The sequence below is a fragment of the Bos mutus genome, chromosome 15 (genome assembly GCF_027580195.1).
Source record: "Bos mutus isolate GX-2022 chromosome 15, NWIPB_WYAK_1.1, whole genome shotgun sequence".
Classification (NCBI taxonomy): Eukaryota; Metazoa; Chordata; class Mammalia; order Artiodactyla; family Bovidae; genus Bos; species Bos mutus.
Window position 1 is genome coordinate 25,932,973 of NC_091631.1, and position 16,491 is coordinate 25,949,463.

Here is a 16,491-nt window from a genome sequence, read left to right on the forward strand (position 1 = left end):
TTTTTAAACATGTAAAATAGAAAAAAAATTTTTAAATGATATAAATAAATACAAATAGAGGAGTTACAGCTTTCTTCCTGCACCAACAGATCATTTTTCTCACTACCTGGGGAATGAGCATCCCACTTGATGACTGTCAGTTTTAATGATAAAGACTAAACTCCTTGCAAGGCATACATGGAGCTTCCTAATTTGGCTCCATTCAGTTCATTTTACCGAACTTGTAGTTCAGTTACACCTGACTGCTTACTTCTCTCATCTCAACACTATCATCTTCTAATCTGTTCTGCCTTTGTTCACAGCTTACCCTGTTGTTTCAGCCTGGAACACTTATCCCTTTCATTATTTAATCCTACCTGCCTCTGGTGGCTCAGCGGTAAAGAATCTTCCTACAATCCAGAGATGTGGGTTCAGTCCTTGGGTTGGGAAGATCCCCTGGAGAAGGGAATAGCAACCTACTCCAGTATTTATGCCTGGGAAATCTCACTGACAGAGAAGCCTGGCAGGTACATGAGCTTGCAAGAGATAGACATGACTTATTGTCCAAACCACCACCACCTGCCACTAGCCTTTGTCTCTGCTTACTGAAATCTCATGTAACTTCTAGATCCAATTTATTTTGTGATTTTCATTCCTTTCAGCTTTTACCTTGTCAAACAATTTCAAACTTTAGAATGTTGAAAGAATAGTCTAATGAACTCCTGTATATGCTCTATTCAGATTTACCAACTTTAATAATTTACATATGCATATATAAATTATTATCTTTCTGAAACATCTGTGTAAACTGGATGCATCATGTCCCTTTACCCCTTAATACTTCAGTGTATATCCCAAATCCATTTTATTTATTTATTTTTACAACTCAAGCAGGCAAGATTTACTGGGCAAGCAGTAAGCAGAACCATTTTGAGACGTGAGAGTAGACCAACCCCCTACAGGAGTAGCCCTGCCCCGTTTTGGCTTCCCTCTTTTATATCTCTTGTTCCCTCCCCTGAGCAGTACCTGCCAGATCCATTTTAAATGGCATGTCCTAACTTAAATCTTCCTCTGTTTTCTCCCCAGTTAAGTCAACCATACAAGGCATCTAAGAAATAATGTTTGGCTACACCAGTAGTTATCAGTTTTTGGAAAACACTATTTTGCCTCAAGATCTTTACAACTGCTAGGACCTTGTCCCAGAAACTCCTGATTCAGTGGGTGTGCTGGTACCTATATTTTAAAGGCCTATCAATGACTTGGTGAACCTTCAAAGTGAAAGATCACTGTTAAATTCAAAGATTCTAAGACAAAGTATGGTCCAGGTTTCTATAGTTCACTAAAGAATCTTTGACTCAATGGACATGAGTTTGAGTAAAGTCTGGGAGTTGGTGATGGACAGGGAGGCCTGGCGTGCTGTAGTCCATGGGGTTGCAAAGAGTCGGACACGACAGAATAACTGAACTGAACTGATAGAATCTCTAGAAGCTAGCACAGAACCAGGCACATACAGAACACTTATTAAGTGTTTGGTGACTGGTTGATTTTTTTTTCTTTCTCCCTTTTTTTCTCTTTTTCCTTCTCCATGATCTAGCATTTCACATTAAAGTAAGAATGTGTGTATGACTAGTAGAGGAAAATGAGGAATGAATTGAGAAAATATAACAGGAGAAATAAATGAGTATCGAAGAGAAAAAAAATATTATTTGGGAATAATGTGGACAACAGAACAGAAAGCCTTGCCTGGCAAGGTAACATCTGAGTCAGAGAGATTCACAGGCAGAGAAAACGCAGAACAAACACACAGTTTGAGTCTAAATATTCAACCTAAAACAACGCTCTGATTCTGTGTGAACACTGCTGATTCTCACTGTTATATGTTAGTGTTCTGTGCTGCCATCACCTCAGGCCCAGGGCGCTCCTCCCCTCTGTCCCCACAGCAGCACGCCTCTTCCATGCAAAGGCCAATTGGGCTCTTGTGGTCTAGGGCACCACCTGGTCTCTAAGTACTTCATGTTTTATCACTTTTCTCTCCTGTATCACCATCGCCACCTGGCTAATGGACTGTGCACAAAGTCTCTAATACCTCCTGTCCCATTTACCTGTGCTTCCTCACTTTCCAGAGTTTTCAAAAAAACTGCCTCCATTTCCTCACCTCTCTTCCCCATCCCTTCCTCAAATCTATTCACACCACTGAAAAAGCCCTTCTCTCTTTTTATCCTCCTCAATCTCTTAATAGTATTTAATAAGCAAGACGTGTTCCGCTCTAGTTTTCTGTAACACCTTGTTCTGCTGGTTTTCCTATCTTGGTGTTGCTTCCTCATAGGTTCTTTTGTTGGCTCCTTCTATCCTTAACATGTAAATCAGGGTCTGTAAATTCAAGTGCCTAGAGAGATATTTGACTAAAACATGCTAAGTTAAAAAAAAAAGTAAGAAACAGTGTGGAGACTGTGCTTAACTGGACAGACCATACTAAAGAACAGAGCTTAGGCTGATTGCTCCTGCATAGAAATATAGGCTTAGTGATGCTGCATTTTCAAATTATTCAAGAGAAGGCAAAAATCTGAATTTTTATGGGAACTCTCAATTTTCAAATATGGGAAATTAAAGCATTTTAAAATTTTAAATATGGCAATTAAAACATGTCAGGATGCCAGATTCTGCCTTTGGTGATGAACCTGTGGTATTTATGTTCATCTTTGGGCTTTTTTCTCTCAATATATTCATCCTCTTGGGGATCTCATCAGTTCCCATGGCTTCAAATACCAATTATAACAATGATGTCTACACCTCACCTCTAAAATTCCAATGTCATGTATTTAAATGCCTACTTAGCACTTCATTTAGTGTCTCACAGGCATTTTAAACTCAACATAATCAAAACAATGCCAGATTTTCTCTCTACACAGTTGTCCAAACTGGAAACCTGAAAAGAAACTTTGAAAATCTTTCCTTTTTTCCAACTCCCACTTTTAATCCATTAATGAGTCCAATAGGCATTAACTCCAAAATACATGCTGAGCCATCCACTTTCCATTCCAATCCCAAAGAAAGGCAATGCCAAAGAATGCTCAAACTACCACACAATTGCACTCATCTCACACGCTAGTAAAGTGATGCTTAAAATTCTCCAAGCCAGGCTTCAGCAATACACGAACCATGACCTTTCAGATGTTCAAGCTGGTTTTAGGAAAGGCAGAGGAACCAGAGATCAAATTGCCAACATCCTCTGGATCATCAAAAAAGCAAGAGAATTCCAGAAAAACATCTATTTCTGCTTTACTGACTATGTCAAAGCCTTTGACTGTGTGGATCACAATAAACTGTAGAAAATTCTGAAAGAGATGGGAATACCAGACCACCTGACCTGCCTCTTGAGAAATCTGTATGCAGGTCAGGAAGCAACAGTTAGAACTGGACATGGAACAACAGACTGGTTCCAAATAGGAAAAGGAGTTCATCAAGGCTGTATATTGTCACCCTGCTTATTTAACTTATATGCAGAGTACATCATGAGAAACGCTAGGCTGGAAGAAGCACAAGCTGGAATCAAGATTGCCAGGAGAAATATCAATAACCTCAGATATGCAGATGACACCACCCTTACAGCAGATAGTGAAGAAGAACTAAAGAGCCTTATGATGAAAGTGAAAGAGGAGAGTGAAAAAGTTGGCTTAAAGCTCAACATTCAGAAAACTAAGATCATGGCATCCTGTCCCTTCACTTCATGGCAAATAGATGGGGAAACAGTGGCTGACATTATTTTTCTGGGCTTCAAAATCACTGCAGATGCTGATTGCAGCCATGAAATTAAAAGACGCTTACTCCTTGGAAGGAAAGTTATGACCAACCTAGATAGCATATTGAAAAGCAGAGACATTACTTTGTCAACAAACGTCTGTCTAGTCAAGGCTATGGTTTTTCCAGTGGCCATGTATGGATGTGAGAGTTGGACTAGAAAGGAGGCTGAGAGCAGAAGAATTGATGTTTTTGAACTGTGGTGTTGGAGAAGACTCTTGAGAGTCCTTTGGACTGCAAGGAGATCCAACCAGTCCATCCTAAAGGAGATCAGTCTTGGGTGTTCATTAGAAGGACTGATGTTGAAGCTGAAGCTCCAATGCTTTGGCCACCTGATGCGAAGAGCTGACTCACTTGAAAAGACTCTAATGCTGGGAAAGATTGAGGACAGGAGGAGAAGGGGACGACAGAGGATGAGATGGTTGGATAGCATCACCGACTCTATGGACATGGGTTTGGGTGGACTCCGGGACTTGGTGATGGACAGGGAGGCCTGGCATGCTGTGGTTCATGGCGTCGCAAAGAATCGGACACGACTGAGTGACTGAACTGAACTGAACATCCACTTTTCACCAATCTCCACTGATGCTATCCTAGTCTGAGCCACTATCATCTCTCACTTGGGCCATTGCAGTAGTCTCTGTTGACTGGTTTTCCAGCTTGCACTTTTACTGTCCACAAATAGATTCTCCACAGATAGTCAGGGAGATCTTTTAAAAACACAAATAGGATCATGCCACTCTCCTGCTAAAACCCTCCACTGGCTTTTAGAATAATATCCATACTCTTCACTCTGGCCTATGGTGAGACCCAACGTGATCTGGCCCCTGCCTAAATCTCTCCAACATCATGTTCTGCTACTTTCCCTCTTAACTACTAATGAATATTAAGGGAAAATCAAAAAGTAAACAGATAAAATATGATGCATTAAGTGCTGTGATAAAGATATGCATCGTATTCAGTGGGTCATCTAATTCTATCAAGTGGCTGAGGAAGGTTTAAAAGGAAGGCTTTCTAGAGAAAATGACACTTAAACTGAGTCCTGACTGACATACACGCCAAGTTCACCAAATAAGAGGTTACAAGCAGAGATATAAAAATATATACAGTACTAAAAACAGCTAATAGGCTGATACAGCTTAAGTATAAGGTACATGTGTGAGAGTTATGGAAAATGAGACTTGTTAAGGCAGAGAGTCCAGATTAGGACCAACTTGCCTAGAAATATAGATTTTGAAATAGGTTATCTCATTCAAAGAGAAAATGGTTGAATCAAAAGAGGCACACTCGCCTAAAGAGGACACTGGTAAAATTTAGCTAGTAAGCCAGTTTTCACCAGTGACAAACTACAATTTATCAGCAAGTACATATTTTATAACATATTATTCAAATTGACACAAATAATAAATTCAAGAATAGGAAAGTTGAGTTCTTTTAGCTAAGAAACAAATGCTAAATGTGTAAAAGCAAAACAATACTCATTGATCCTTGAATTATACAGATTAGAAATTTTGACAATATTTTAAAAAAGAATCTAAGCATTGTCCTTTTCTTTCTTTTGCAAAATAAATGATTCAATCACACAGAGAATAAAATATTTAATTAATGTAAGGGTGACCTAGCCAACATTTCATCATAGTCTCCCTTAAAAAGTCTGAGACATCAAAGTGAAAATAAAATTCACATTTTTAGGAATTGTCTAGAGCATTCCGAAAAACAAGTAACAGGGAAAAACAACTTTGCTGACATGGTTATGGCTATACGTAGTGAAAACTGAGGCAGTCAAATTAGTAATGGAACCAGATAAAGAGGTCAAATGCACCAATATATCTAGTTAGAATTTTCTAACTAGATGTTCATACTCACAGCATTTTACCATGGTTTAAAGAGTCTCTCAAGCATATAAACAGAATTTCACCAGGTTGGAACCTCTTGATTCAAATATTTTGGTATGCTACCATCTTTTTCAAGGTTACAACAGACTACAGATATGTTCTGATACACATCTCTTTAATCCATTTGACGTCTGACCACACTGAGGAAACAGTGTACAACTTAACCATCTGAGTGCTCAGAAGCAGGAAACTTTGGAAGATGTGACTATGGCAGAACGGTCAGAGATGTAAAATTACTAGGTTTGAAGATGGGGGAAAAGGGACCAAGTTAAGATGGAAAAGACAGAGTATGTGGGCAGCCACATAAACTGGAAAGGACAAGGAAACTGACTCTCCCCCTACAACCTTCAGAAAGGAACACAGGCTCTCCCCCAACAGCCTTCAGAAAGGACAGATATGTTGACATTAGCCCACTGAGACTTGTATTAGAATTCTAGTTTAAAGAAATGCAAAATAATAAACCTATCCTTTTTTTTGGTACTTTGTTAGAGGAGCAGTAGAAAACCAATACAGGGCTGATTTTGAATATGTTTATTTAAAACAAGCATTAGGTTCTTATTCCCTCTCGTCTTAACAGCAAGTTTTACTGAGATCTATTAGAAAAATAATGAGAGGACATTTTTTGTTTTTCCACTGATCTGTTATGAATATCTCTTCCTTTCATAAAATGTACACATTTGGGTATAATATAGCAGAAAAATAAACAAAAAGGAAGAAAAAGATAAAGGGACTAGGTAGTTCCAAAGCAGTTATAAACGGGCAGGTAGACTAAAGTGAAATCTGGCTTACTGGAAGAACTGGCAGTTGCTCAGGGACATGGGATGTTAAAACGTAATGTTTTTCACTCTTACCTTCCCTCATTCTTCTTCATTGCACTTGGCACCTTTCCATCATAACACCACACTGTTAGTACATTGTTGCTGCTGTTTAGTTGCTAAGTCAAGCCCAACTCTTTTGTGACCCCATGGGCTGTTCATGGGATTCTCCAGGCAAGAATACTAGAGTGGGTTGCCATTTCCTTCTCCAGGGGATCTTCCTGACCAAGGGGTTGAACCTGCAACTCCTCTCGAGTTTCCTGCATTGCAGGCGGGTTCTTTTACAGCTGAGCCAGCAGGGAAGCCCTTGTTAGTGCACACTTAATTATAAATTTATCAGATTAATTTGTTTCCCCTGCTAAACTCTAAGCTCCAATGAACAATGGTTTGAGAGCTATGTGTGTGCTAAGTCACTTCAGTCATTCATGTTCAACTCTTTGTGACCCCAAAGACTGCAGCCTGCCATGTTCCTCTGTCCATGGGATTCTCCAGGCAAGAATACTGGAGTGGGTTGCCATGCCCTGCTCCAGGAGAAATTCCCAACCAGGGATCAAACCCATGTTTCTTACGTCTCCTGCAGTGGCAGGCAGGTTCTTTACCACTAGCACCACCTGGGAAGCTTGAGAGTTATAACTAACACATAACTAAGTATAACTGACTTTTAGTAAAAATCTGCCGAATAAATTAAAAAATTACTAAAATAGGCTCTGAGCCAGAACACAATGACCCCTGTAACAATCTGCTCCTAATATACTTCTACACAACATCAAAGTTCCCAATTCTTTCTGCAAAATTTCCCCCAATGCCAAAAAGTTCATATCAATTAAGTAGTTATTATAGATTTTTGGTCATAAATACACACAGAAATGCACTGATTAATACCTCTAATACTTCTTTAAACAGTCGTGGAGAAAGGCATACTTGCCTTGCTTTGACCTTCTAGGAATGCTTCTATTCCTAATGCTAGCTTCAAGATGGATCTGTGTATCTTACCATGTTAAGACAGGATTTGTGAATTCTTATTTCCTTGAGTTTTTCTTTTTAAATTAGAAATGGTTGCTGAATTTTGACAATGGCTTTTACAACATCTATGGAGATAATCACGTAGTTTTTCTTCTTAAATCAATTAATATAGTAAATAGAATTAATGGATCTTTAAAATTTGAATTATCATCCATTCTAGAGACAAACTCCAGCTGTCTTGGTGTATTATTTCCCTAACGTGAGACTACATTCTGTTTACTACTTACTACTTTTTAAAAGAAGAAAACAGAAAGATAAATTTACATAGCTTGTTTAATAACACAATTCCAAAAAAGGCTTTTAAAACCAGAAGATGTTTTGTTCTTTAAGTTTGTCACAAATTCATTTGATAGCAAAGCCTGACTTAATTGGAAATGAGGCTATTTATAGTGATTATTAAGCCTAGTTAGTATGAATATTTACATGTTAAGCAGCAATATGGATATGTTCACCTGCAGGGTGCTGTCCCAGGTTTCAGCAGGCTTTATACTATACTAGCAAACATAGTCTATTAATTTTCTAGAATTAAAAAACAATCTGAGTTCAGAAATACTTCTGGTCCCAAGGGTTTGGATAAGGATCTGTTAACATATATTAGTGATATAATGGAAAGAAATTAAAAGAAAGAAATTGAGCTCATGGGCTTTCTCTGAACTTCAGAGAGTGAATTCTATGAGGATGACTTTCCATGAAGAGATACTGATATAAAGAGATCTGCCTAAAAATTACCCCCTAACATTCTTCAGTTAGAAGAAGATTACAGGAAAAAATAATCCAGGAAGTTATGCTCCTCCACACAGTCACAAGAATACTAGAAGAGGGCAGATTACTATATGTAGAATAGTTTCTCCAAACATCGTATCTGTATAGAGATCAAACAATAACTTGAGGTCTTTAAGTTGCAAAGGAAATCACTTAATAAAGAATGGATCCAGGCTTCCCTGGTAGCTCTGGTAAAGAATCCTCCTGCCAATACAGGAGATACAGGTTCGATCCCTGATCTGGGAAGATCCCACATGCTGCAAAGCAACTAAGCTTGTATGCCACAAGTACTGAGCCTGTGCTCTGGGAGTTGCAACCACTGAGCTCACGTGCCTAAAGCCCATGCTCCACAAGAGAAGCCACAACAAACAGAAGCCCATACGCGGCAATTAGAGAGTAGCCCCACTCACCGCAACTAGAGGAAAGCCCACACAGCAGTGAAGACCCAGCATAGCCAAAAATAAATACATAAAATTAAAAAGGATAGATTTCCTCTCTCTGTATACATATATATATATAAGACACAGATCCTTGCAAGAGAGAATAAAAAATCCTCAAAATCAGAGAGACAAATAAGACTTACCTAATCTTGAACAATTAGGAGTGGTTGTTTGGATTCTACTTGTCAAGGACAAGAGGAAAAGTAGCTGCATTCTTCTGCAGAAGAGTCTCAGCACCTATACATGCTACCACTGATATAAAATGTTCTCTCTATATTTATTCTGCTCTACTATTTTCTTTCTTCCTTCCACACCACCTCTGAGATGTAGGAACTAAACATCCCTTCTTCTCTCACACAATATGCACATTCCTCCATGTCCTGTGTCCACTGGGTTTTATTTTTTAAACAAGAATTGAGATATACCATCAAATTCACTCAGGCTAAGTGTACAGTTTTAAGAATTTTAGTAAATTTAAAGAGTTGTGCTACCATCATCACAATCCAGTTCTATGAGAATTCCCTCAACCCCCAATTTCTCTTATGCCTATTAGCAGTCAACATCCACTCTAAATCACAAGTAACTAATTATTTGCTCTTCATCTGTATAATTTTACTTCTTCTAGAAATTTCATATGAATAGGATCATACAATCTGTGGTCCTTTGCATCTTTTGGTTCCTTTCACTTGGCATAATGTTTTTTTAGGTTCATTAATGATGTTATATGTAGCAGTAGTTCGATCCTTTGGTTTGCTAATAATTTACATAGGATATTTGCACTGATAATCATGATATTAGTTCTTAAATTTATTTTTATGGCATTTTATTAGGTTTGCCTCATAAAAAGAATTTGGAAGTCTTCTTTCATTATCTATGCTTTGGAAAAATTTATGTAGCATTGGAACTATCTGGTCTTTGAAAGTTTACTAGAACTCTTTGAAACTATCTGGACACAGCACTGCTTGCAGAGGAATTCCTTAATAAGTTACTCTATTTCCTAAATAAAAATTAGCTGATAAAACTTTCTATCTTTTGGATCAATTCTGACAAATTGCATTTTCCTAGGAAATTAGCCAATTCTAATACATGGAGGTTTTAAAATTCTTGCTTTTGTTTCAGTGGACATTTCCTCTTTGTCATTTCTTATTTTTTAAAATATTTTATTCATTCATTTATTTTTGGCTGCACTGAGTGTTGGTTGAACCATGTGGGCTTAGTTGACCCACAGCAAGTGGGATCTTAGTTCCCCGACCAGGGATCAAACCCTCATTCCCTGCATTGGAAGGCAGCTTCTTAACCACTGGAACATCAGGGAAGTCCCCATTTCTTATTTCAGTGTTCATGTTTGCTTTTTTAAAAAATTATTGATTCATTTATTTTTGGCCATATGAAATGGCATGTGGGATCTTAGTTCCCTGACCAGGGATCAAAACAGCATTCCCTGCACTGGAAGCACAGAATTTTAACCACTGGACAGCCAGGGAAGTCCTTGCTTCTTTCTTCTAAAGTTTGCTAGTTGTCTACTTTTTTCTTAAAAAAATAGATTTTGATTTGTTAATTATATCTACAGTTTTCTGTTCTCTATCTTGTCACTTTCTGCTTTTATCTTTATTTTATGGTCTTTTTCTTGCCTTTAGAGTTGGGATTTTAATTAATTTTTCACTTTTCATTTTTATCTTTTATTATTATTTGTTTAAGCCTATGGATTATCCTCTGATGGTGGCTTTATATAAATCTCCATAGATTCTGATATGCAGACTTTTTTTTGCAACTGTATTTTAGGAATCCTGTAATTTTCATTTCTATATTCCCTTTCAACCAAGAGTTAGTAGAAGATTTAAAATTTTAAATAGCAAGAGTTTTTTTATGGTTTGAATTTGTTGTTAATTTCTAGCATGGATGCACTATGACCAGAGGATGTTGTTTTAATATTTCTACTTAATAGAACTTACTGTTTTGTTTTTATAAATGTTCTATGCATACTTCAAAAGAGGATATATTCTGTTCTCAAGGTGTAAACTTCAGCATAAAGCCATGCTGCTGCTGCTGCTAAGTTGCTTCAGTCGTGTCCGACTCTGTGCGACCCCATAGACGGCAGCCCGCCAGGCTTCCCTGTCCCTGGGATTCTCCAGGCAAGAACACTGGAGTGGGTTGCCATTTCTCCAATGCATGAAAGTGAAAAGTGAAAGTGAAGTCGCTCAGTCGTGTCCGACTCATAGCGACCCCATGGACTGCAGCCTACCAGGCTCCTCTGCCCATGGGATTTTCCAGGCAAGAGTACTGGAGTGGGGTGCCATTGCCTTCTCCGAGCATAAAGCCATAAAATCAGCTTTACTGGTTATGCTCTTTAGGTCTTCCAGATATTGGTTGATACATTTTGTTCACCTCATTTGTCTTGTACTGAATTGTAGCATATTAAAATATTGTTATTCTATTTTACTAGACCATATAATGTCCATACACTATTCTTTGGTCCTTATCCTATCATTGTTTTAATCTTAGATTTATAGTTAAATGTATTAAAAGTTCATTATCAGACATTTTGCCCAAGTCTGCCTAGTTTTCTCCTAGTTGAATGAACATCGTTCTCCAGACAACACAGTCAATAGAGCTTTCTGTACTGAAGGTGATGTTTTATATCTGCACTGCCCAACGTGGCAGCCATAAGCCATATTTGGGTACTAAGCACTTGAAAAATGGCTAATGTGACAGAGGAACTGAAATTTACATTTTATTTAACTTTCATTTATTTAAATTTAAACTGCCACATGTGGCTGCTGCTGCTGCTGCTAAGTCGCTTCAGTCATGTCCGACTCTGTTTGACCCCATAGACGGAAGCCCGCCAGGCTCCCCCATTCCTGGGATTCTCCAGGCAAGAACACTGGAGTGGGTTGCCATTTCCTTCTCCAATGAGTGGAAGTGAAAAGTGAAAGGGAAGTCGCTCAGTCGTGTCCAACTCTTAGCGACCCCATGGACTGCAGCCTACCAGGCTCCTCCATCCATGGGATTTTCCAGGCAAGAGTACTGGAGTGGGGTGCCATGTGGCTAGCAGCTACTAAATTAGACAGAGCAATACTCATGGATTCATCTGGAAGGAGTCATGTGTGTAGTTTTCAATGAGTACTTGTATGTTTAAAACTGTTTTTCCACAACCTAGATACCTGAAAAACAATTTGGTTAGGATATAAAATCCTTGGTTTGCACTAAAAATGCAGTTACACTGATGCTTTTCTATGTTGCTGAGGTCTAGTGCCAGTCTAATTTTCTTGCCCTTATGAGTAATCTGGTCTTCTTCCCTAGAGCTGTGAGAATTTTTTTTTTCATTTTTAAAATCCAGTAATCTTACTAGTCTTTTTCAGAGTTGACCATTCCAAGTCAGTTTTACAATACAAAAATGCACCTTTCAAAATCTAGATTCAGGTCTTCTTCCATTTTCAAAAAGTCATCTTTCAAATTATTTTTAAAACTATAGTTTTAAATATAAGATCTGTATCATTGTTTTATTTTCCTTTTTCAGGAACTTCAATTAAATTATATTGAATCTTCTTTGCCTGTCTTCCATTTCAGTACTTTTTCTCTTACTCTTTATTTCTTTATCTCATTTTCATTCTCTTGCTGTGTCTTTTTCTTTTTCCTTTCTTAAACAGTCTTTATTAAATACTCAACACGTTGTAATTCAGGATTCATTTCTTTCCTAAGTTTAATCAATTTAATTTTATTTCTTTTGGGAGGTGAGGAAGCTATTTCCGTTAATATTTTTTAATTAATTTTTATTGGTGTTATTAGTTTTTAAATTTTTATCCATTTTTGGTTTGAGGCTAATTCAGTTAGGAATATCGTGCTGCAGTTTCTTTCTGCTTTATAATTAGTAGTGGGAAAAGAATAACCACGAATCAAAAGGTATTGATTCTCATTTTCTGTTTTCTTATTACAGTAACTGCATAGATGCAGACTGACTTTGGTGGGGTCTATTTTGTGGAAAGAGTAAAGCTTTGGGGTGGCTTAAAAGATTCCTAGTTTGAGACTGCCCCCTTCTGAATAAAGAAGGTTACATTCCCTTTTCATATATATGTGTTTGTTTTGGGAGCAGGGGGAGAGGGCCAAGCAGGGAGAAGGGTCTAACGTATTTTAGTTATTTTGTTTCAGTAGGATCTTAATTCCTGCCTCTAACTTCATTCTTTTCCAACACATCTCCAAAGGCTATCTCCTTTCCCAGAAGCAATACCTTTTCAAAACTGCCACATGAGGCCTCACATACTTTCAAGTCTTTTACTGTGTACTTGCCACTACTATGATTTACCAGCTCTTAGAATGTTTTCAGAAATTTTGCATTTATCGTGAAACTTTCCCTTTCTCTTGGTGTTTTGTCAGACTAAGTCCTCAAATCTTCTCTCCTCTTTTCCACATAGTTTTTCAAACCTCCCAAAGTCTAAAACATTAAAGACAGTTCTGTTAGAATTTGGTATTTATTTCATGTTTAAAAATTATCTGAAGTTCATAGTATTCTTTTTCTTTCAGTAAGGCTGCAAGTGTGAGCTAAAAGTGGCTTATTTACTTTCCTTCTAATCTGTACGGTTGTCCACAAGGATGAGAGGACAAACTCTAAGGTCAGTATTATTCTAAGGCAACTTGGAAGTCCCTCAAATCTTTTTATTCTGTTATTACTGATTGTGATTTGTCAGTATTTTACAAACATTCTTAAAACACCCCAGGAAATAAAGCAAAGGGTTAAGTTTGTGAACAAGTCTTCCTACTGAAGATCAATCAAGTAACTTTCTCAAAACACTACATAAGAGACACAAAAATTAAACTCTCTCATCAGTTCAGTTCAGTTGCTCAGGCGTGTCCGACTCTTTGTGACCCCATGGACTGCAGCACACCAGGATTCCCTGTCCATCACCAACTCCAGGAGTTTATCCAAAATCATGTCCATTGAGTCGGTGATGCCATCCAACCATCTCATCCTCTGTCATCCCCCTCTCCTCCCACCTTCAATCTTTCCCAGCATCAGGGTCTTTTCAAATGAGTCAGTTCTTCTCATGAGGTGGCCAAAGTATTGGAGTTTCAGCTTTAGCATCAGTCCTTCCAATGAATATTCAGGACTGATTTCCTTTAGGATGGACTGGGTGGATCTTCTTGCAAAACAAGGGACTCTCAAGAGTCTTCTCCAACACCACAGTTCAAAAGCATCAATTCTTCAGCACTCAGCTTTCTTTAAAGTCCATCTCTCACATCCATACATGACCACTGGAAAAACTCTCATACACAGTGACTAATATGATTATATAGAATCAGATATGATACACTATATCTTACAGTTTTGTGGTAATTAGATAAATATTACTGTGTAAATAATATCTACCTTGAATTAAAACCAAAGAAACTGTTTAGCTTAGAAAGTTATATAAAATACAGACTAGAACCTACTTTCTTTGCTAGTTTTGTTTTTATGATGATAATGCATGAACATGAAAGAGTGATTTTTCCATCTTAGACTCCGATAAAGTTCACTTATACTCCATGTCACATTTATTGAGGACCACTAACTTGCCAGACAACCAGTATACAAATATAACTAAGATACAGTCTCTGTCTCATAAACAGGTAGAGAATAGGAGTAAGCTGTAAAAAGTTAGATACAATAGAATAGTCTTTACAAAAAATTTTATAACTCTAGCAGGGTGAGCAGGGAGGAAGATGGGAATAAAATCAGGCAGGAATACAAACAAAGCGTTAACTTTTTACGTTTATTTCTTTAAAAAGGAAAAAGTAAAATCTGAAACAAATATTCCAAAATATTAAGATCTGACAAAGGAGGAAGGTAGGATACATAGGTATATTTGCTATATTATCCTTGTTCTTTTCTGGATGCTTGAAATATCTTGTGGTTTTTTTTTTTAATTTACTCAAAATACAGTTCAAATACTGGCAAGATTGGTGTAATTTTATTCAGAACTTTCAGAATATGCTACAATTTTAAGAATGAATAAGAAAAACCGACTGTTTGAATCCTGTACATCATTTTTTTACATCATTCTTAGATGAAGTGTTATACATACCTGTGAGTGCTAAATAAGAAGCAATGTACCGCTTTTCCAGTCCACTTCTAACACTCTGCATCGCACCAAAAATTGGAGGTAAAATCATAATCAGGTTACTCACTGTATTCCCTACAGGAAAAGAAAAGCACAAGAAGATAATGAGATTAATCAATATTAATTTAAATTAAAAGGAGGTGGCTCAGTGCTACAGATTTCACCTGCCAATGCAGAAGACGCAGGAGACATGGGTTCGGTCCCTGGGTTGGGAAGATCCTCTGGAGAAGGAAATGGCAAGTCACTCCAGTACTCTTGTCTAGAAAATCCCAGGGGCAGAGGAGCCTGGTGGGCTACAGTCGGTGGGGTCACAAAGAGTTGGACACCACTGAGTGACTAAGCACACAGACATGCACTTAAAGATACACAGTCAGCCTTTAGCAAAAATCAAGTAGGTGACTTCTTAGAAAGATGATGGAAAGATATTTAAAAGGTGCTAAAGGAAAATAATTTTCTCCTCAACAAAAATTTCTTATAGATATTGAAGCAAAACAAAGATACTTTCAAACAAATGAAACTAAGAATTTTCAATCAGAACATCCACTAGAGAACTAAATTCTCAAGGTAAAAAGCAAAAGTATCTCAGAATAAACCTCAAAGATAACAACAAAAATTGAGTTGGAAAAAGCAGCTTATACCAATGCTTCTGAAAGAGTGGTCCATTTTGCCTTAAAAAAAAAACATTTTATTTGTTTAGATTTCATCATTCATCTTCATGAAGTTTCTTCAAGGATTTATAGGTACTGTATTCCTTGACTTCCTAAGTGCTTGAGAATATTGTCTTTTGCCTTTATACTCAAAAGATAACTTAGTTATAAAATTTTGGTGTCTTTTTTTCAAAAGTTGGTAAGTACTATTATACTGTCTTCCAGACTGAATATTACTATGAAGTTTAAAGCTAGTCTGAATTTTTTGTATGTGACTTCCTTTTTCGTCTGTACTCCTGATGAATTCTTTCTTTCTACTTGACTGTGTATTTGAGTACAACTGGGCATCCAGATAAGACAGATTTTATACCTACCCTATCTCTATATACAGCTAAGTAAATAACAGTATTAAATTAAAGACATTGTTGACTCTAGTTAGACTGACAATCTAACTACAGCTGTGGTGCTACAGATATAACTTACAATAACCTCAGCACATGTCATATACCTAGGTACAAATCTAACAAAAGGTGTGCAAGATATAATACTAATAAAACTCCCAGCAGGTTTTTGGGGAACAAATTGATAACCTGATTCTAAACTGTATATGAAAATTTAAAAGGCCAAAAAGAGTCAAGACATCTTGTGTACCAACAAAACTAGAGTATTTATATAACTAGATATCAAGGCCTATTAAGAAGATAAAGAAGTAGAACAAATAAGATTGCAAGAACAATCTAAAATTTAGCCACTTGATTCATGACAAACACGACCCTGAATACAGTATGAAAAAGATAATCTTTTCAATAAAGGTAAATGGATCAATTGGATATTTAATTTACATGGGAAAAAAAATGAACCTGGACCCCAACCTCACACTTCTTATACAAAAAATAAATTCCAGATGTACTACAGATCTAAATGTGAAAGGTAGAACAGTATAATTTTTAGAAGAAAACATGGGAGAACATCTTCATGACCTTGAAGTAGCAAAGAGTTTTTCAATAGGACACAAAAACAATTAACCACAAAAGCAA

The 16,491-nt window shown here is 37.2% G+C and overlaps 1 protein-coding gene across 1 annotated transcript in view; it reads right to left on the reverse strand.

Moving 5' to 3' along the window:
* Window positions 1–16,491, reverse strand: part of ACER3 (alkaline ceramidase 3) — a 168,648-nt gene that overhangs the window by 99,397 nt on the left and 52,760 nt on the right. The window contains exon 2 of the mRNA XM_070383662.1: window positions 14,772–14,882. Within this exon, the coding sequence (XP_070239763.1) occupies window positions 14,772–14,882 (111 nt within the window). The remainder of the gene's footprint in view (window positions 1–14,771; window positions 14,883–16,491) is intronic.